The 22,443-nt window shown below is 37.0% G+C and overlaps 1 protein-coding gene across 8 annotated transcripts; it reads left to right on the plus strand.

Annotated features, from left to right (window-relative positions):
• Positions 1 to 165: 165 nt before the first annotated feature.
• LOC103711249 (calmodulin-binding transcription activator 3-like) lies at positions 166 to 19,546 on the plus strand. 8 transcript variants are annotated; one of them, XM_088721828.2, is made up of 14 exons: positions 166 to 322; positions 418 to 615; positions 3,880 to 3,999; positions 5,415 to 5,530; positions 6,075 to 6,163; positions 7,019 to 7,061; positions 8,959 to 9,136; positions 9,260 to 9,382; positions 9,482 to 9,816; positions 11,719 to 12,105; positions 12,268 to 12,965; positions 13,057 to 13,639; positions 16,393 to 16,716; positions 19,082 to 19,375. In XM_088721828.2, the coding sequence occupies exons 2-14, from the start codon at positions 576 to 578 to the stop codon at positions 19,187 to 19,189; spliced, it is 3,144 nt and encodes a 1,047-aa protein (XP_088577954.2). In that variant the 5' UTR covers positions 166 to 322; positions 418 to 575; the 3' UTR covers positions 19,190 to 19,375. The 8 variants fall into 8 exon arrangements, 7 of the variants coding, with proteins under 7 accessions (XP_088577954.2, XP_008795548.3, XP_088577951.2 ...); XR_015987108.2 differs by adding an exon at positions 19,406 to 19,546 and having other exon boundaries at positions 278 to 615; positions 9,257 to 9,394; positions 19,082 to 19,305; XM_017843834.5 differs by having other exon boundaries at positions 280 to 322; positions 9,257 to 9,382.
• Positions 19,547 to 22,443: the final 2,897 nt, after the last annotated feature.

The following is a 22,443-nucleotide window of genomic DNA, read 5'->3' on the forward strand; positions in this document are numbered from 1 at the left end:
ACCTAATAACGACTTGTCCGGTCACCAGAACCACTAACCCCTTGCATTTATCCCGATAAACCCCACGCCGTGTTTCGCTCCATGCGGCTCCATCTCTACCCTTCGATCCACCCCCAACCACATGTCCTCCACCCATAAATCCCGTCGCTCCTTGACGCCATGGACGAGCGGACAGGACGAGATTGGGGGGAGATCGTAATATCGCCGGTGCGATAAGGGTAGTTTCGTCAAGCACACAGCATGTCGTCTTTAGTGCTCGTCTCGATTTTCTTTTTTCTTCCCGAAGTCCAGCTCGGCGGCTGTTCTCGGCTTTTCTTCGAAGGTTCCCCTTTCTAATCTTTCTCATATGTCCTTCCGAAATTGACAAGAATACCGATCTCTCCAAATCTCTGACCTGAAATTCCTTCTTCGCGGAAGATTCGTCGATCCCGATTCCTTCAAGTTAGCCTGGAATTCTACTTGATCCAGCGCTGTTGTCGCTGCAGTCTTCGGCTTTGGCTCTTCGAGTTCTGATGCGAGAAGAGCTAGGGTTTTGAGATCGAGTCGTGGTTTTGGGATTAATTGTTGGTGAGACGATGGCGGATGCTCGGCGGTATGGATTGACTCCTCAGTTAGGTGAGAATTGGAGGAAAATTCTGCTAGTTTTTAGTTGCCCTTTTTTGTTGCTCTGAGGTTAGAAATTTTCGATCTTGACGTTGGGCTTTCGTATCGGTTTTGACGGATTTGGTAGTGGTTTTAGGGGGATCGGTGATTTGTTCTTGCTTTGTTTCCGTATCTTGTGCGGACGTTTCTTAGTTGGTGTTTTATAGTAGTGTTTTTGGAGTGATCTGATGATCTGTTTCTTCTTTCTTATTTGTTGAAAAGGAACGGTAGGTGTAGCAGCGAACTGATTTATTGTGGAAAATCAGTGACTTTGGTAGTGTGACTCCTTTACACGGCAGTAGATGATTTAATATGTCAAAAATTAAATATTACATGCTGATATTTTGATGAGATCTTTTTTACGTGCAAGGACAATTAGTGGGGTTGATGTTTTGTTTTATGTATTTTTGGTCTTTTGGAATCACAGTTATAAATCTAAGTCATTCATTGTGATCATTTTCACATATCTAGTGGTAGAAGTTAGGAGTATTATATGTATTAGATTCTAGGAGCTTGTTCAGGTTGGCATTATGCGATGGGTTTTTTGAGGAGAACAAAAAATAGCGGACATGTTGGTGGTGTATATATTATGTAGTAAAAGAATTTTCATTTACATGGTCTATTCATTCTGTATGGAGGTCAGATTAAAGAGTCTAGGGCTGAAATCGGATCTAGAGCTGAAATCGGATTGGATACTAGCATATCCATATCCATATTTGTTTTAAACAGATATGGATACAAATCAGATATCGAAAGTATGAATATAAATACGGATATAAATTGGATAATTAAACTTTATGACTACAAAATTAAATATAGTACTAAGTGGATGATAAATCAAGTTAATAGCATATTAATACATCCATTTATTTTTCTTAAAAGTTCATGAGTGCTGTATAAAATTAAATAGGTTACAAATGGAATCGGATATTCAGATACAGATCGGATTATTGTCTATCCATATCCATTTTTCTTTGACGGATATGGATATTAGTCGGATGCTCAAATTTCTATCCGTATCCGGATATATTCGGATACGAAAATGGATCCGGACGGATATTATCCAATCCACTTTCACCCTTTCAGAGACTTAATGGAAGTAGTATGAGAGGAGCTTAGGAAATCTCTTATGGTGGAGGAAGTGGTGTTAACTAAAAACTGATGGAGAAACAATAATAGAGATGCCAAATAGATGAGACAAAATGTTAGTTATGGTTGCTGTTAATATATTCTGATATAAATTTGATGCAAAGATTTGTATGTCTGATTCAAAATCTGTGTACAAGACCTTGCATCTGTATCTTTAATAATATAATCAACTATACTGATGCAGTTGAGTATGTTGTAGAGGTTATGAAATATTCTCGGTGCAAGTCTGTGAGAGATATCTGGAGTTTCAAACTAAGAATAGTTTATAAGTATGATTATTGACGTAGAGTGTGATTTCATGTTAAAAAAATAAATATTAGAAGGTCCTGTATTCATGGTTGAATCGCACTGAAGGCGTCAAAAAAATCATTAACGAAAACTTAAGTGTAATTGTGATGAGTATTTTGTTAACCAACATGAATATGTCTGGATGGAATGGCTGATTAGATCAAGCATGAGTTTTGCAGTATATATGATGGTCTGAATGGAGTAAAACCTGGATGCTTGTTCATCCTAAAGTGTTGTCAGCATTGCATTCTATTGACATTTATTACTAGAGGAGGCCGAAATTCTGCAGTAAGTGAAAACACGAAAGATGTTATGTTATCATTTAGAGAACTGTATTTCTGATGGCTGCTGAACATCAATGATTTGAATCCTATTAGTCAGGTTGGATTCGGACCAACCTTGAGAAGCCATGATGATTTTGCTGTTTTAGCTCTCTCTTTTTTTTTTCTTGAAAAAAAGGAGAGAAGTTTCCTTCATGAGGGAAAGAATGATGGAAAATAATTTCTGAAAAGTGCAATGGATGGCAGTATGAAGATAAATTTTGATTAATGATCTGTAAGATATAGTCCTTTGATAGATATAAAGGATCAAGTACAATAATCTTTTTGTATGTATTTTTGGAACTTGTATCACGTGATTGCCCATGGAAACATGTTTATATACTGGATCATGTGTCTCAGAACTATGCTTTTCAAAATTTGTTATACCTATTCAAGTAATATAATTTGAGCTTCAGCACTCTATCCTTTTGTGCAAGTTTTGGCACTGTTGCTGCCTTTATATCTATAATACTTAAGCTGGGGCTTTTTCCTCCTAATGACTCTTTTGTCATTACTTAAGCATGCATATTTAAGTCTCTTGATAATGACAGTACTGATATTTCTTTGAAATTACATAACACTTCATGTTTAGGTTGTATGTAAATTTTCATTTTATGGTCTTGCAGTGGAGATTACATGTTCCTTTGATCACTGTTATATGAGCATTTAAAATGCTCTACCATTACACATTTAATAGTATTGGCTTATCAGTCTCCATAACATCGACATGTTTATCTCATGTAACTGATCATCTAAGAAATCTGCACTCTTGTTTCCTTGAAAATTCAAATGGAGTAATACCAATGCTTCTAAGATCTTGTGAGAACCTAGAAACCTCATAATAGGTTTCCCCACTCCAATGGAATGACAAAATAGAGCTAGCTTTTAGAATCTGTGTGTGTGTGTGTTTTGTGCTTAGAGGCAGAACTTTTTAGGTGACAGAACTGCCACTAAGTTTATTCTTGCATTCTAATTTTAATCTGTATGTTTTGTTCTATTGTTGTTTGACATATAGACGTAAAAAGCCGGGAGCTTATATTTTGGTTCAGACAAGCACGAGTTAAGTGGTCTTCACATCAGACTAGTTTGATAAAAGAGCCTCTTATGAAGACATTTTAATGTTGATATAAATAATATCTGCATTTGTTCCCTCATTAAAAAGTTCTTTCTTTATACGCATATAACCTTGCTTTCAGGATTTAATTGCTGCTATGCGTTTTTCATGCATGAGCAATTATTATCTGTTGCATTGCCAAAGTCTCCATTCTAGGTTAGCTTTTCTTGATGAGTGATTATATAAAGTTTCCACTATAGTTGTAAAGAATCATTTGCTATTTTGCTTAATAGTCAATATTTTATTCTTTTGACTCTGTCATGTCTGTAGTGACCATGCAGATAGATCATTTTCATTCAGTTTTAGGCCTCTCATTTAACATCTATTTATTGGGCACTAAACTGGTAACTGACTGTGGATGTACAGATATTGAGCAGATACTTTTGGAAGCACAACATCGATGGTTACGCCCTGCAGAAATTTGTGAAATTCTTCGAAACTATAAGAAATTTCGCATTGCCCCAGAATCGCCAAATAAACCTTCTAGTATGACCTTTAATTTCAGCTTCTGTTATGTTACTTGTTAAGAGATCTAAATTCATGCATCATCTATTTTGAAAAACATGAGATGAACTTTATTTACTTATGCTTGAAAAATCACTATTTTTTCTTGGCTACATGACTGGATGATTGAAATCACAAAACAAAGTTCCACATTTGGAGGTTCATTGTTTCTTACTATGAATATTATAGAACATTGTTACTTCAGTTAGATTTTTCCTGCTGACGCTTTTGCAACAGTAGGAAAACATGATTTTTTCCTGCTTAGTAGCCAAAATCTTCAAAAGCTCTCTAGAATCTTGTACCTGCTTATGAGGCTCTTATATTCTCTCCCCCCAACCTTTCTTCCTCTCCCTTTCTCCTTATCCTTAATCATCTACCTTCTCCTGAATCCTGTAAAACTTTTAGCCCTCTATGTATTATATCCAGTCCTCTGGTCTTTTTTTTTTTTTTACATATTTGTTGATGCATATACATGATGTTAAAATTAAATTTATATATCTGTCTGTTCAAATGCATCCACATGCATCTACAATTGCATTTATACATGCAGTCATATAGTTGTATGCATATAGGCATATAATGTATTTATGCTGGTTATATAAGCATATCTTTAGACTTAATTTATTACTTGACTTTCCTCAGATGTACTATGATTGTTTTGTACTCAACCTGCCCCCCCTTTCAAAAATTCTTGTTTTCTGTTCTACTTGTAGATATTATTAGATTGGGCACAATTTGTTTATTGGTAGAGCCTATGTCTATTAGCTGGAAGCTTGGGTCAGTACTCGTTAGAAGTGGTTATGGTGATCAGCATTTGCACTTGAATAAAATATTTGCTGTTTAGGATTTGATTATAAGTTTTGTTCTACGAGGCAGATCAGCAGGTTACTGTGTTTTTATTGAATGTCGATGCCTCTTATATTATTCACCATTTCAGGGTTATTTGCACCTTTTGCATCATCCTGGCCATTTCTGTAATCAGTTGGCTGGCATTAGTCGAGTACGGGCATTTGTACTAATAATTGCACGCATTAATGAATTGATACATATAAAAGAAAAGCAAATGCTTTATGCCAATTCAAATGTTTTCAGCGTTTCAAAATTTATTCACCATAATCTAATAAAAGGCTATGTATTTTCAGTTTTGGATATGGTTGTTTTTGGTTTCTTTCTCTTGTTTCTCAAGTTGTCTATCTGTTGTTAGACGTGCTGTTATATTGCTTAAATTCTTGTTCTTGGTAAAGCTCAGAATAGGTATTACGTATTAGTATTTGAAGGGTAAATGCTCCTGAGACTGATATGAAATGATTATCAACTAAAGAATTATGTATTACAGTGTGTTATTTGGTCAAATATTTGCTTCAGGCAGATCCTCACTTGGCATGTATTTGCACTAGGTGGTTCACTTTTTCTTTTTGATCGGAAAGTATTGAGATACTTCCGGAAGGATGGCCATAACTGGAGAAAGAAAAAAGATGGAAAAACTGTGAAAGAAGCTCATGAAAGACTAAAGGTATGTAAACTCTGAATCATGCATTTGTCCATGCTTAGCTTGAAGAACAGATGAGAAAACTTGCTGATTATAGTTATTGAACAGATGAGTGTTTGTATTCTTTGTTGTTGTGTATTTCTATAAAGATATATTCTTGATTGTTTGGGGGTCTTGTATGGCCATTGATGTTGAAACATTGTCCTTGGTCCTTAGAAGTTCATTGCATAGGTCATGGAATCCATGCATTTGCCATGCATATTCACATCTGAGTATTAATGTGTCTGCGCATGGTGCATGCACATATTGTTTGGTGTGAGCAGTTTAAGTCTTTAATTATCTAACTCTATCTTTTTAATTTTTTAAATAATGCTATTCTGGTATAAATATTTCATTTGTCAAATATTTATTTGCCACAAATTGCTTTATGACAAATTATGCAAATATGGCTTAAGTTTCAAGATTCTGTGATTGAATATATGCTTTTTATCCTAGATTATGTTCTTGATGTTTTAGTACAAGTGTCATGAATGGATGCAAGAAAGCTGATATGGTCTACATTTTTCAGGCTGGAAGTATTGATGTTCTACATTGCTACTATGCTCATGGGGAAGAAAACGAAAATTTTCAAAGACGGAGTTATTGGATGTTGGAAGAGTGAGTATGGAGGCAATATTGTTTAGTGTTTTAATATAAGGAACTTATAATCACTTTATTACCTCCTTGTACACTATCTCTTGTAACTTTTGTCGTTCTATTTAATCAAACAATTGCCCTTTTTTTACTATAATTTTCTCTTTCACAATTCATATTATTGTTACCACATCAGTTCCTTAGAATGCTGTATGATGTGACGAATGGATCAGCTTATTATATATTCCTATTATAAATTTAGGTCTTCTTATATTTTTATTTGGCAACTGGTTAGTAAATTGTCTTTTGCTTTATTTCATTGGTTCCTCCTCAGATACTGATTGTTTGCATGTTCAAGTTAATTCTGAGAGAACATGTTGATGCAGGCTTTGATGGACTAGTTTCATGTAGATAAGTGTGGGAGAGTGAGCATTGCATTGTTCACATAATAATTGAACAGATATCTATGGTAAGCTATCTGATCGATACCAACTCTCCCACAAACTACTTCATGCCACTATTCTAGGTTTTCCTCCAATGGCATAAAACCTAGAATAGTGGCATGAAGTAGTTTGTGGGAGAGTTGGTATTGACCAGAAGTTAAGCAAAAAATTTCATGTTCCTTTTTAAGGCCTGTTGGCCCTGAAATTAAGCAAAAGAGTTTGTCACGATCATTTTTTATTATTTTTCTAGTGCATGTTTGTAATTAGCTCTCGACTAATTTACCTTTGTGTTTATTTACATTAATTTCTTGTAATATGAAAATACATACAGACAAAATATTCAGAATGACATCTAGTGCACATGATCACCTATTTATTCCGAGTGTTATCCTACTTCTTTGACAACGTTAATCATTTAATTTATCTTGTGTTGCAGGGATTACATGCATATTGTTCTCGTACACTATCTTGAAGTCAAGGTTATAATTAAGTTCCCTCTCCTTCAGTTTTTGCATGTTATCATGTTCAGTTTTGATATCATACAAGTTCCGTTTGCATTTATCTTTTTTACAGCCTAAGGAAACTAATTTGAGTTCCATGGTCATGGTCTTCTTTCCATTTTCTTGTTCTTAGGGTGTGTTTGTTTACTGATAACTGAGGGGCCCAAACTCTAACTTCAGTTGGAAGTGGGCACTTCCAACTATTTGTTTCCTGTAACAAGCTTGAACTCGGAACTCAACTTCCCAGTCCACTGTTCCCCCAAAAAGGCCATACTCGACTCTGGATGGATGGGGACTTGCAAGTCAAGTTCTGAGTGAAAAGGCAGAGGATTTATGCCACTCATTCTCTCTCACTCATTTTTCCTTATAGATGAACGACTTAAGCAATATTTAAGTGAAAATCATTGGCAATAATTAACGATAATTATAGTGTTTAGATATTACACTTGCTATGCACTAACTTTCAACAAAACAACCGGCAGAACTTAAGTTTTAACACATTAAAATTGTCACACTTCTCTCACTTCCTTGGAAATAAACACATCCTTATTGTTTTTGTTTTGCATGGATTCTTCACCAAGCCCCTTAGGTTGTATATATTTGTTCATATGGTGTTGCATGCGAACCACTACTCTACTAATTTTGTGATAATAAACATTGATCTCTTCGAGGCTTCTTGTATCTGATGGGATATCTTTTAGCTAATCTCATGCATTTTCTGCATAAAATAAAACTTTTATTTTAACCTGTCACTAGAATGCCTCTTTGAATGCTTATTTTGGGGTTTTAACTCTTCATATTTAGCAAACTTCTTTTTAGAAGTTCTACTATTGAGCTACTTAGCTTGTTCCATTTCTAGATCAATAATTTTGTAATAAATAATGTCTTCATGTATAGACATGCTCGATTCACCCCATTTATTGATGGCCTTTCTTCAAATTAACATTTTTTTAGTTCCTAGGTTTTGATGGACCAAGCATCCAAGCAAGGTATGCCGAACCGCTCGGTTCACCCCGTACCAAACCGAACCGGTGGGTAACTAGGTCAGTTCGGCCCTAAATTTCGAAATTCCTCCTCTTCGAACCGCTCGGTTCGCACTGGTTTGAACCGTTCGGATCCTCCCACCTCTTTAAAAAGCTTGAATCATGGTTTGTTGAACTGGAGTGAACTGCCTGGTTTATCTTGTACTGAACCGGTACCATACTAAATTGGTAGCCGACTGGCATGGGTCTCGGTACCGGTTCGGTGGATCTTGCAGCCAAGCAATGTTGTCAAATCAATTGACTAATCGTTTTGGTGACATTTCTTGTTGAGAGGGGGGGGGGGGGGGGAGAGCCAGAGCGAGCTGGCAGCAGAAAACGCATTAGATATCAGTGGATTCTTGGTCCAAACATCTTCCACTTGTAACATGTGAAACTGCAAAAGGGAAAAAAGATGAACACTTGATAACTCTCGTAATCAAGTATTTGTCATAGCAAATTGCTTGGCTTTCAGCGCACAAATAAATTTTAAAATTTATTAACATTTGTAGCAGGCTGCATGTCAGTGGGATTATGAAAAGCTATTATAGAACTTTTACATGCCATCCAATTTTGTAAAAAGTGTTGGTTGTCATGTTAATGGAAGATGTTTATATTATCGTATAATTTCTCTTCGTTATTATATTTGCTATCTTTCATTTGAAATGAAAACTATTCCAACCTAAAACCTTAGGTAATAGTGTTCAACTAGTGGGATATTTCAAAATGTTAAATGCCGATATTGCTATGGTGATGCTGGCTTAGCAGGATACATTTGTCTGCATTTATTTTATGTAATAGGGACTCACTTTGATTCATTCATAGATCATGCCATGATGTAGAATTTTGCTCTTCAGGGTAACAAACCAAGTTTCAGTCGTGCTAGAGATGTCGACGAAAATGCTCAAGTTGCCAATCTGGATAGTCCTGTCTGTTCTAATTCATTCACAAATCATAGCCAGCTGCCTTCACAAACTACAAGTGCTGAAAGCCCAAATAGTACACACACTTCAGAATATGAAGATGCTGAATCTGGTATTACTCATTCCTTCTTGAATCTGTCGTGCATCATCTTACACTGTTTATTGATTCACTGATTCGTACTTCAATCATGCACCCTTTCTTTCAGTGTATCTAAAGCGAAATTCGATGCAGCAGATAATTATCAAGCAAGTTCCAGATACAACTCTTTCCTTGAGATGCAGCAGCATGGGGATGGACCTGTGATGGATGTTCGTCTGTTGAACCCTCATGTTCCAATTGATTCCGTAAATAACCAATGTGAGAATGACAGTAAGCATTGTTGCCGTTCAGTTCAAGGCTTATACTATAGATGGCATACTAACAGAATGCCTTGGTTTGGATTTTTTTGTCTTTCAGGTGATATTCAGGGAACAAAGGCTACAGAACCTAAATCAGACTTTTATTCAGTTCTTCAAGAGAATATAACTAGAGTTTTTGATGAAACAGGCCTTGGATTAACCTTTAGTGGGCCCAGAACACAATTTGACCTGACATCATGGGATGAAGTCCTGGAACATTGTACAACAGGGTTCCAAGCACCATCTTTCTACCCAGCAGTTGCTTCTACACAGTCTGCCACAGTGGAGGACAATCTTAGACTTGAGACTTCAACACTTGGGGAACTACACACGGATGACCTTGGGTTCAAGCAAGTGGATGTTACCAGTGCTCAAGACAAATCACTGTGGCAGGTACTTCAGCTATTTATGTCTGATAAGGTTAAACTTCCAGTTTGCCCTAATATGGCTTCAGATTAAATAAGGATGTCAGTTTGAACCATCAAAGGTTTAGAAGCCACCACAGAACTTTAAAAATTAGATAATAGAAATGTTTGACTTTCTTTAATGCATGCAAAGATAGAAATGAAATCTGTTATGGAAATTGTGGTCAGTGATACACCATCATCAGACTAGCATCAAATGGAAATTCATATGGCTCACTATCTACCTGCCTCGAAGTCCCTTCAGTTGAGTGCCGTCAGTCAGTGTTCTCAAATCCCAGATCCCCATAGTCTCCAGCGAGTGGAGGACGAAAGAAAGACTTTTCTGCTTTTCTGCCAAAAGAGCTCGTGTAGTTCTCAGAATACACCTACTTGCAGGTTTCCTGGTCGTGGAGGATTGTCTTCCCAAATTTCTCACTCTGGACTCAGAGCTGGCCGCTCCTACAGGGATGCAGCAGGAATGAATGCTTATGCTGGTAGCTCCAGTGCAGTTCTTTCCTTTTGGCTCGGCGGAGCTGAGCTCTCCGGACAAAAGAAGAGGTGGCTCATGCCGGTGAAAGAAAAGAAGAAAACAACACTAAACTCAACTAATAAGATGCAAACTGTTTTCAAAAAACAAGCAGCACACACTGATGCACGAGGGGGGTCTAAGGATTTGAGTAAAACAGAGAGAATCAAGATTTAGTAACTGTCAAATTTATGAATTTATTCTCTGGGCATTCTGATGGTGTTTTATGATATGTACTTAAATTGGCCCTCCTATGGTTTGGGCCATATTTTAAGTTGCATCTGTAACATTTCTGTCATGAAGTATCTAGTATAATTTGTCTGCAACACTATAATGCCACTTCATGCCTCTTAGCTTCTGACTACTTTGTCAGCTGACGTTGATGACTAGCCTTATTTACTTTCAGTGGTGTTAATAACCTGTCCATATTGCAACTTCAGTGAGATACCAACTGAATCAATCCTTAGTCCTATGCTGCTTAGGTCATTATTTCCAAGTTTGGCATGGTTATTTATTCTGTAGCTTGCAACCTGTATAAGTCAGACCACATTTGCAACAATCTTAATTGGATTGTCTCCATAACTGTATTTCTTCCCTGGTGAGGGCCTTTTTTTGTCCTTTCTTTTTTTTTTCCTGTGTGGTAGAAGAGCCCATAGGAAATAAGCTACTCAATAGTAGGGTAGCCCTCCCGCAAATACCTATACCAAACCCTGGTGAAGGCAAGATTCAATCCCATGGTTGGTCCAACTGCCAAATGACTTTACCAGCTTGATAAGCTGGCACCTTGTGTCATTTTCCATTAGTACCAATTCAGCACACATCTGGACCTATAGAATCGCCTTGTTATGATCTGTTTGTTCGTTGCTTGCACTTCCTCCTATTTCTTGTGCTCCCTCATTTATGCATCTTCATCTCACGTTGGAATTGAGCATCTCTACCTTTTTTCCAACTTTGTCCCATTGGCTATCCTAACCATGGTTTACAGCTGTTTCTGGGTGCTTTTTTGGAACAACAGAGCATTTCATTATATTGTTACACTACAAATTCGTTGTTCACCCTTTTATTATTGGATTATTGTTCGCATTATGTCGGTTTGCCTTTTTCTTGTGGAGATATCTTGGGAATAACCCACCTAAGGTTTTGAGATTTGAGATTGGTGTTAAAGAAGACATACGGGGGCCTCTTGTTTTGCATGTACTTCACTGAACATTCTCATGCACTGTATGATTCTTTGCCTCATGGCATAGTCATTGTTGCTCAGCAATAGTCTTTGCATGAATTTTGAGAAATTTACTGTTGTAGTTGAGTGTAATCAACGACTGTGACCTTAACAAGTATCTGATGCAAAAATATTTTCTATTACAGCTTTCTAATGCTGACATTGGTCCACTTGTTACACCAAATGTGGATCTGCAACATGGTACGTCTATAGAGGAAAATGTCAATGCCCCTTCCCTTATAACACAGGCATCATTAGATTTCTCTAATATAGAAGGAGAAGGCCTAAAGAAATATGACAGTTTCTCAAGATGGATGAGCAATGAACTTGGAGAAGTAGATGACTCGCATATGAAACCCAGTTCCGGGCTTTACTGGAACACTGTTGAAAGTGAAAGTGTTGTTGAAGATTCTAGCATGTCTAATCGTGAGCACTTTGATGCATATATAATGAACCCCTCACTTTCCCAAGACCAACTTTTCAGTATAATTGATTTCACTCCTAATTGGGCATACACTGGCATGGAGACTAAGGTATGTCCGTTCAGATCTTTCAAATTTATTATTAATTTTATTTCTTCCCGAATGATCTAATAGATCCTGAAATTTTAAATGATCCTCTGCAGGAAATAGATGTTGTAAAAGTAGAATAGCATTTAACTTTCTCCTAATTATTGTCTTCTGTTAATTGGACAGGTTTTAATCACTGGAACATTCTTGAAGAATAAAGAAGATGTAGAAAAATGTCAATGGTCATGCATGTTTGGGGAAATTGAAGTTCCAGCTGAGATTTTAACAGATGGAACTCTTCGTTGCCATGCTCCATTGCATAAATCTGGAAGGGTTCCTTTTTATGTCACCTGCTCCAACAGATTGGCTTGTAGTGAAGTGCGGGAATTTGAGTTCCGGGAAAATGATGCTCAATATATGGAAGCTTCAGATTCTTATGGTTACAATACAAATGAAATGTGTCTTCATATACGTTTGGAAAAGCTGCTTACTTTGGGACCAGTTGACCACCAAAAAGCTGTACCTGATAGCGCCAAGGAGAATCTTCATTTAAGGAATAAAATTAGTTCACTGATGATGGAAGCTAACGACGAGTGGTCCAATCTGGTCAAGCTAACTCATGAGGGGTTTTCTCCTGACAATGCAAAGGACCAGTTACTTGAAAAATTAATGAAAGAGAAACTGCATTCGTGGCTTCTTCACAAAGTAGTGGAAGGGGGTAAAGGCCCCAATGTTTTGGATAAGGAGGGACAGGGTGTGCTTCATTTGGCAGCTGCCCTTGGTTATGATTGGGCTATAAGACCAACGATAACTGGAGGTGTAAGTATTAACTTCAGAGATGTGCATGGGTGGACTGCCCTTCACTGGGCAGCAAACTATGGCAGGTAAGGACCCTTGAAATGTCATTGTCATTATTACTCTTGCTGTATGGTGTATATTGATATTTAACACTGTTTATTCTCCTTTTATTTTCAGGGAGCGGACAGTTGTTGCCCTCATTGCCTTGGATGCAGCTCCTGGAGCTTTAACAGATCCTACTCCTGAGTTCCCAACCGGGAGAACACCTGCAGATCTAGCATCTGCAAATGGGCACAAGGGCATTGCTGGCTTTCTGGCAGAGTCTTCTCTGACTAACCATCTTTCGACTCTCACTTTAAAAGAGTCAAAAGGCAGTGATGTAGCAGAAATTTCTGGTATTACAGATGTTGAAGATGTTGCAGCAAAGAGTGCTATTCAGGTTGCTGATGGAGATGTGCAGGCTGGACTTTCACTGAAGGATTCATTGAGTGCTGTCCGCAATGCTTCTCTAGCTGCAGCTCGGATCTATCAAGTTTTTAGAGTTCATTCATTCCACCGAAAGAAGGTCATTGAGTATGGAGATGACAAATGTGGAATATCAGATGAGCGTGCTCTTTCTCTCATATCTCTGAAAACAGCCAAACCAGGACAGCATGATATGCCTCTGCATGCTGCTGCAATTCGTATACAAAACAAGTTTAGAGGGTGGAAAGGAAGAAAGGAGTTTTTGATCATTCGGCAGCGTATTGTTAAGATCCAGGTGCATTGTTATTGACCCACCTACTCGATTTGCTTATAAAACTATTCTTTTTAAGTTTTTCAGTTTGTCTTCTGTGCTTCAGTCTCCTTTTCCTGTATATTGTATATTTATTTTGTTTCTTGCCATTTTTGTTACCCGAGAAGCCTTTTTTATCTTCTGCTAAAATTATCAAGTTAGTGAAACACATTGAAGAATATTCTTTGTAGTAACATTCTGGAATAATTATATGAGTTGTTTTTCATGTATTCTGAAATATTAGATGCTCAGAAACTCATGAACAGAAGATGGTTTATATCTTCTACTAACTTGGTTGGTAATCTGATTTTTAATGGTGCATACTGGTATACCTGGAATAAGATTGGCGGTTCCAGCAATAGATCTAATTGTAACCATCTGTACCCATGAAACTCAACTAGTCATATTTTTGTGGAGTTTTACTGTTGATTATTGGTGCCTGCTAAGGCTTCAGATGGTGGAAACACTCGAGCCAGCTGCATCACAATCAACTACTTCCGTCATTTAGAAAAATCACGGATAAATAATAGGTGCATATTTGTTTGTTCTATATATATATATATATATATTTAAATTTTACCTTTGTTTTTTTTGCGGGGAGGGGGTTTCTGATTATGCGAAACACATGGAACCACTGAGATGAAGTCCTACATATGACTATGAAACTATTTGGAGATTTTCTTTTAATGAAAATGCAACAGGAAATGATTAATATTTAACACATGGTTTTGGAGCAAATAATGCACCTTGGTTTATAACGTGAATCCAAACCCGGATTCTATGTAATAACTTAGTGTATGGTTAACCAACATTGTCGAAACTTTGACAGAGTTGACACCCATTGTTCTTGTCATGGTAAAAGTACCCTTCGTAAGTTCGTATCATCACCTTAGTCAAAAAGAAAACAACCACCACCTTGTGATATGTATGGGATGATTATAACTTTTGTTTCTTTACATCCCCGAGAGGGCGAGCCTTGGTTCAGTGGTAAGGTTGCTCTATTGTGACTTAAAGGTCAAGGGTTTGGAACATGGAAAAAGCCTCTCCTCATATAGGGGTAAGGATGCATATATTTAACTATCCTAGACCTCGCCACGGTGGGAGCCTCACGCACTAGGCTCGCTTTTTTTTCTTTTCTTTTACATCTGTGAATATTTTTGTTCCTAAATCTTCTTTGTTGCTCCTAAAGTTTTGTTTTTTACCTGTGACTACAACAAAGTCAAAGTCACATCAATTAACATGTCATCAACATAAAGCGATAGGTAAGTCAGGGACTAATTTGTAAGTGTTTCTAATAGGCAGTGCAATCATGCTTCCTTTATTATATCCATGTCTAACTGTATTGCCAGTACAATTAAATAGAACTTGTCATCATGTATTGCTTCTGTGGTCGATGGAAGGTGAATCAAGTTGTACTTTCCTGTCATGCAAGTATCTTGGGCTGTCAAATATGTATTGGTCCCCCTTGCAAACCTTCTTGATTAACCACTGTCACTGTTTCTTTTTTGCACTGATGTTATTGGACAAGAACTGCATCCAGTGAGCTTCCGTCTCCACCATAGTCATATTTTAGTCTCTGCAATTGTTTTTATTTCTTGACTCTTTCTATTTATTTGTTGATTGCCTTCACCACATTCTTGTAGGTCAGCAATTCTCATCTTTTTATGTTGTTGATTATGTGGGGCATTTGCTGACTTTAGTTTAAGATCTTTAGATATTTGGGCTTCTAACTGTTTTGAAGTTTGTAATTCTGCCATAAGTATATTTATGCCTTTCTTATTAGGAATTTCGCTCTTGCCTCTTTCATGCAACAATATTGATTTCATGACTAAAATATCATCTGATTGGCTGAAGTAATTAGAAAGGTTTGCAAATCAAAACTTCATCCCTTCACCCACCTATATTACTCAGGAAAGATGTACTTCCTTTGTCTAGCTGTTTGGATATCCATGCAAACAAGATTTTGTTAGCCTGGTTCATCTTACCAGGTGGTATGGGCCATGCGTTATATTTACGCGTGCCTTGTATCTATTTTGCATTTTATTAGAACATAACCTTTTGACAAGGATGGCTGTTTGAGCTTAAAATCCATTACATTCTCCAGTTGTGACCAAGGTCACCACCCTTGCTGAACTTTTAATTCATAAGTGCTGCTGAACTCTATTGCCATCACCCTCCTTTTGACAGCTATAACTATTCATGGAAACAATGATAGAAATGAAGATCATGATTTTTACTTTATTGTTTGTATTACCATGAAATGTGATCAAAGGGCCTTTTTTTTAATCATAATAATATTAGCTTCACACATGATTATAAACAGGTTAGTTTTTATTTTATTAATTTTATAATATCATTGTCTAAAATATGTTCCTTTAACTGGAGCTTTTGATAGAATGATATTCAGAATATGCCATGCTTTCAGTGGTCTTCAGAATGCTTGAAATATCAGAAGCTCTAAATAATTAAGTAGCTATTTTATGCCTTATATGTTAAATTAAATTTCCTTTTATACTAACTGTGATTTATTTTTTTCGTGTTCTTTTTGTGATTGCTGACAACTCAATGAAAATTTCTGTTGTGCTTTCACAAGGTACCTAATACTGTTTGTATAATTCTTATCTGCCCTATTTTCTGGTTCATTATCACACAGAATACATAAGTTTTTATCAAAATATATTTAACTTTTTGTCAATAATATTTTTCATCTCAGACTCTCACTTCCTTTTGCTGACTAGGCCCATGTACGAGGATACCAAGTGAGGAAACAGTACAAAAAGATCGTCTGGTCTGTTTTGATTGTGGAGAAAGCTATATTGCGGTGGAGGCGGAAAGGAAGCGGATTGCGTGGTTTCCGGCCTGAAGGACAACTGGAGGGTCCTACCTTGCAAAACCAAGGAGCTAAAGAGGATGATTATGACTTCTTGCAAGAAGGCAGAAAACAGACTGAGGCCAGGCTACAGAAAGCACTTGCAAGGGTTAAGTCCATGGTTCAATATCCTGAAGCAAGAGATCAATACCGTAGGCTTCTAAATGTTGTCACTGAGCTCCAGGAGTCCAAGGTAGCATTTTGTTCTCTCATTTCCTGAGCTATTTTATTTCCTTAAGTATTGAACTTTGGATTGTTCATGTAATTTCCATTCCATTAAGTTTATTATGGATTTGGGCCTAATTATAGATTGTACTGTTTTAAGTATTGGCTTGGTCTCTGTGCAATCTGGGCTTCCAATAGGGACTGTTCACTGTGCAGTATTAGGAATCGTGTAGATGCAGCTACCTTTGGTTGTAAAACTAGTATTTTTTTTAACATATCAGATTCGTAACTGTACGTGTGCAATAAAGAATAGCATTGTTTGGCTATATGTAACTAAAGAGAGAGAACGATATAACTTTCTTTTACTTCATATTAATGTTGTAGTATATGTTGTTATTGCTATACTTTATATTTTCATAAAAATATCTTACCTGATGTACTATTAGTTCATCAATGTACTAAATCAAGATAATAGTATGTGATATAGCATTCTATTGTAGTGGAAATTATGTGTATTAATATTAATAATACAGTAATGTTAATTTATTAATAAGAGTTTTTTTTTATAAGAAGGGTAAGGTTCTTTATTAGTAAGGGAGGATGGGATGCTTGTGAGAGCATTTGGCTCCAAATGCTTCCAAGTCAAAAATAACGAAGGCCCTTTCAAAATGAAAATTGGTACCATTGATCATGATTTACAACATTTAAATTGATTAGAAACCAAAAATTTTGCACTTTTGAGTAGTATTGCACTTTTGAGTAGTATTGCATTCATATGAACACGAGAATTGGATTCAGATAAGTGTCCGAGTGTCCAACTTGGCAAGAGGGGAAAAAAGAGATGCGAAGATGCATAGAAAAAATAACTTTAACTAAAATATGCACATTTAATTATTTTATAAAAAAAATTAAAGATATTATTTGTTAAGATTTTCCGGTATACATGTTCCTTATCCAAACTTCCCAGTTATCTTAAGAATTTTTAAAAAATGATAATTTGTAAGATTATTTTAATATATATATATATATATATATATATATATATATATATATATTCTTTATCAAACTCTAAAATGAACAAAAAAAACCTTACTTTAAACATTATTATAGTGGGTCAAACTATTTGTTGGAGGAATCAACTGTACCAATTTCTAAAAACTAAAATTAATAAACTTTGATAAGTGTCCAAGTATCTGATGTGTATTTTACTTGGATACATGTCCAACATGGATTCTAGGAGGCGAGCATAAGCGTCCAGGTAACATATCTTTCGAGGTCTTTCACCCATGCGTCAAATAGAAACAAAATTGACTATTGCAACAGTATGATATTATATTTCAATTTGATCTATAATTTAGAAACATTCAAATAATCTAAAAATTAATTCGTATATGTTTTAAAATATTTAGATCAAAATCAATGGTTTAGAATTGGAAAATATATAGATTATATTTTTTTCTCTTTCTAGGTATATTTCTACCATTCTTTTTTTTTTTTTTTGATGCTTAGGCAAGAGATTTTGCAATAAAAAAATTCTGTTTCTAAGTATTTTATATATCTTAAATTATGGTCAATGGTGCTGATTTTCATTTGGAGAGGTCCATTGTTTTTGACCAGAAATTATTTACAGTCAAATGCTCTCAAAAGCATAGTGTCATTATTATTATTATTATTATTATATTGTAGTGTAGTTCATATATTGTAGTCGGTATATGTCAAGGTATAAAATTACAATGGCATAAAATATCATCTCCAATATGATTAAAGTTGTATATAATCATGCTATTATAATACACTTATCATTATAAGATCATGTATCAACTGAATGTTATATGGTATAATCAGTTCTAATGGCATAATACTAAATATATCAACATATTGCTGTATCTTATATACAGAAAATTAATGTTTGTATTATAACAACAGTGCTGTATGGTTAATAAGATCTTTATATTATATAAACAATATTTATTGTATAACCCATTCTACCTGCCAGTGTTGCAACTACAGTTCAGAATGTCTGGTAGCTGTTTAGTCACCGAATATGCTGCACCTTTTTTTTTTTTTTTGGAGAAATATGATGAGAATACTACCCGGCATCTGTGTGTAGAGGGTTGTCAACTGGTGGACCAATTTGTTGGCAAGGTACGCCATCTCGGTACCGAGTTCTGTACCGGTGCCATCTTGTCGGTATGTCCGGTACAAAGACCGATTCGGCATACCGAATATCGGTATACCCCTGTACTGTGCATCAGTATTAAATCAGTATGATACAATATGCTTAGTGATGACTTTACTGCCTACAAATTGATCTTATCTTAGGTTAACTATTTTATCTATTATTTGTGGTTCGCCTTATGGAAACTTCACATTCCTCGCAATTATTTGTACAGGCCATGCAAGATAGAATTTTGAAGGAGTCAGAGGAGGCCGCTGCTGATGATTTCATGATTGAACTGGAAGAGCTCTGGCAGGATGACACGCTCATGCCCACGGCTTAGTGTGGCGGAGATTTCTTTGGCTTCATACGCCGAAGGCTTGCATCTGTATACCTTCCAACTGCTGCTGTAAATAATCTGCTTCGTGGGTTTGCAACGGACGATCGACATAATATGCTGTATATACGTGCACTAGTTGTATGCAACTTAGGGATGAAGTTATTTATAGATATGGATGCTTTGGATTAATTTTTCTCGCTGTCTGGTCTTTGTTTGCAGTAATCATTTATCATTCTTTGACTTTATTATTGGGTCGAAAGAAACACGACCGCTAAATTCCGTGAATTGAAGTGGGGCGGGAAGGCACTGGAGACTGCAGAAGCTCACTCTGTTCCAAGAGCTGTTATGTTTGGATTCGACTCTAAATCAAGTTTTTAACAATGTGCCACGCTGAAGAGGGTTCACCAACAGACTATCAGCGTTCTGCCCGCCGAGTGAGTCCATTGTTTTCTGGTGTGAGACGTACCAGGGGTAACTGGTTGTCATGGGATCGCTCGCATGCATGCCTCCTGTGTGACCATACCCGGACGTTTCGGCAAACGCCAATATTAATTGGTTTTTTTATATTACCGATGGATACTGTATTGATCATGCAAAGGTTTTTGGGTTTATGCTTTAGCATTTTCTCTATCAGCCACTAGGATTCGAGAGCCTGTTTGGTTGAGTAGAGTCGAATTCGAAACAGGAATGGTTCCATTCCAGTAGTTATTTGGTTGGGGAGAATTTCATCTCTATTCTGATTCGGGAGCCAGGGGATCTAATCCCTACTCTTCTTTCGTAATCAAATCTTATTTCGATTTCGATTTTGATTTTAATCAAGTCATGAACTAAATGCATTCTATTTCAATCTATTCAATCAAATATGTCTCAAATATGAAGTGATAGGAGAATTAAAATACCTATTATATGTTGCTGCACCAACCATCAAGATTCCAGCTTGCCTGGGGGCTATAGCGATGTCCTCCAACTCAGAGTACCCTCAGAAATTGAACGGCAAAATTTTAAAAAAAAGACAGAGAAAGAAAAAAGTACCCAACACACTTAAAATGGTGGTAAATAAACACTATTTCAATGACAGTTGTGTTAATTACATATTCCTGACGTACTTTACAGGCCGTATACAATTCTGGGAAAAGTCTTCTGGGTACTGCAAGATCTAGGCTATTTCTCTCCATATACTGTTTGTTGCTGGAAATTGGACCGGAGACGGCCGTCGGCTGAGAAGGAGGAGCTCCGGCGAACACTGGCGGGCGGCGATCCGTCGGCGAGTGGCGTCCTCTGTGGGGGGTCTGCAAAAAGCCGGTGGCCGGGGTTTCTGGCGCCGGCCCTCCGATGCTTAAGTCAGAGGGGGGCTTAATTTAAGAAGAAGAGCGGAGGAAGATATATTCTTGCTGAGTTTTTTCTGAGCCCAACCCCCTCTGGGATAGAAGGGTCCCATTTTTATAGGGGGGTCGGATTACCTGTGATGTGATAGGGCGAGGTCGCCGTACGACTTAGCACGTTGCTTGAGTTGGTGCGCGATCAGGTGAATTAATGCCTTGATGTCGGAGGTGAGGCCGGGATCAGAGAGTTGTCACGGCCGACCGGACGCTGCCGAGCCGATTTGCCGTGGAAGGCTGAAGATCCGTTAGGTAATAGGAGCCACGCGCATTAATTGTTGAGTGAATCGGAGATATGCATTAATTGTTGAGTAAGCCGGAGATATGCATTAATTGTTGAGTAAGCCGGAGATATGCATTAATTGTTGAGTAAGCCGTGGGTTGGCAGAGATCGTGCGTATTAAATGCTGGAGGCGGTGGGAGGGTATGGCCCCTGGCCGGACTTCGGAAGGGCGCAACCGCGGAAGGTGGGCGACGAGGGCAGACCTCCGAGGTCGAGAGCTCTTCGGGTCAGATGTTCCGGGGTCGGACGCCGAGCTCGGCCGCCCAAGGTCGGCCATCATGCGGTCCTCTGACGACGAGGTTCTCATGTACTAGGGGGGAAGCTGCACTCCCCCAACACTGTTCATTAGCCTGGTTGGTCTTTACTTAAACTTCTTTCCAGTTATTCATATTTATGACTTGCATTTGCTATTTACATGACAATTTTTCCTTTTTCAGCGGTTTTATGATGAGAAACAACTATCTGGGAAATATGTGATTTAAATGATGATTATGCAAGAGGTAGAAAACTATTTTTGGTTTCTTTTTTAGGGAATGCTTTGAGGATTGGGAACTAGTTTCATAGTTGCTATTCAGTGGACATCAATCCATAACATTTATATGTGATTTTTGTTGCATGATTGACTAATTCATATTTAGTTGACAAGTTCTTTTCACTCTACCTTTGAACACTAGTTATGAAAATAGTCTCGAGTGCAGCTTATGCCTGCTTCTATAAAGAATGAGACAGCTTCATTGCAAGAACTCGTAAGTTTCATCTTTAAAATTTAACATTGTATCAGACTTCTGTTAATCTGCTGAATACAGCAGAAGATATGACTGTAACCTGTAGTCAATTTTCTTCATTTTTTTTTGGAAATCTGAGAATTGGTTGAACTAAAAAAGAATGTAGTGACTCTGCAAATGTATCTCCGCAATTTCTTCTTTAGGTATTATAATAACAAATCCCTGATAGGAAATATAGTTCAAGTCAGCAACTTGTAACTCTGGAAATGTTCAATTCTGGTTACATGAGACCTGCCTTGGGAAGCACGAGTTCTTACATCCACGGCTTCAGTGTTCATCAATACCACCATGGATTTTTTTTTCAAAGAACAGAAACTACATTGATGAAAGAATATTACAAATATATGTCCATTATATCAACATGAATTCCTTTCTTCACCAAAGGCTTCATTTGAACTTGTACATTTATCTCAATCAGGTGTTGCCTTCATGGATTAGGGAAGTTGCAGTCCTAGGTTTCAGCATTCCATTTGGCAATGCTTTCTTGTGTTTCAGGAAGGCTTGGTTTGTTTGAGCACTGGTTCTTCAGCTAGAAATTTTGGAGAACAAAGGGATGTATCTAGATGCCTGCGATATTTATCATATGCCTAGCTGAGATACATTGTGAATTATGTTTTATTGTTATTTGTGTGAGAATCCGTATGGATGTGTGTTTAGTCCCACATCAATTATTCGCCGAGAAGATTTTGAGTACTTATATAGGACTAAGGAACCCAAAAAATACTTTCCGGCTAGCCATTTTGGGTGAGGTCTTGGGTTGTTACAAATAATACCTTTCGGGTAGCTATTTTGGATGAGGTCCTGGGTTGT

This window comes from Phoenix dactylifera, chromosome 5 (genome assembly GCF_051530095.1).
Source record: "Phoenix dactylifera cultivar Ajwa chromosome 5, Ajwa_hap1_PhDact_Kaust_v1.1, whole genome shotgun sequence".
Taxonomy (NCBI): Eukaryota; Viridiplantae; Streptophyta; class Magnoliopsida; order Arecales; family Arecaceae; genus Phoenix; species Phoenix dactylifera.

Bases quoted from the DNA above. Each gene is read 5' to 3' on its own strand.
- LOC103711249 (XM_088721825.2), top strand. From the start codon at position 576: ATGGCGGATGCTCGGCGGTATGGATTGACTCCTCAGTTAG. The intron at 4,000-5,414 runs GTATGACCTTTA...TATTTGCACTAG, and splicing joins ATCGCCAAATAAACCTTCTA to GTGGTTCACTTTTTCTTTTT. The intron at 6,164-7,018 runs GTGAGTATGGAG...CTTGTGTTGCAG, and splicing joins AGTTATTGGATGTTGGAAGA to GGATTACATGCATATTGTTC.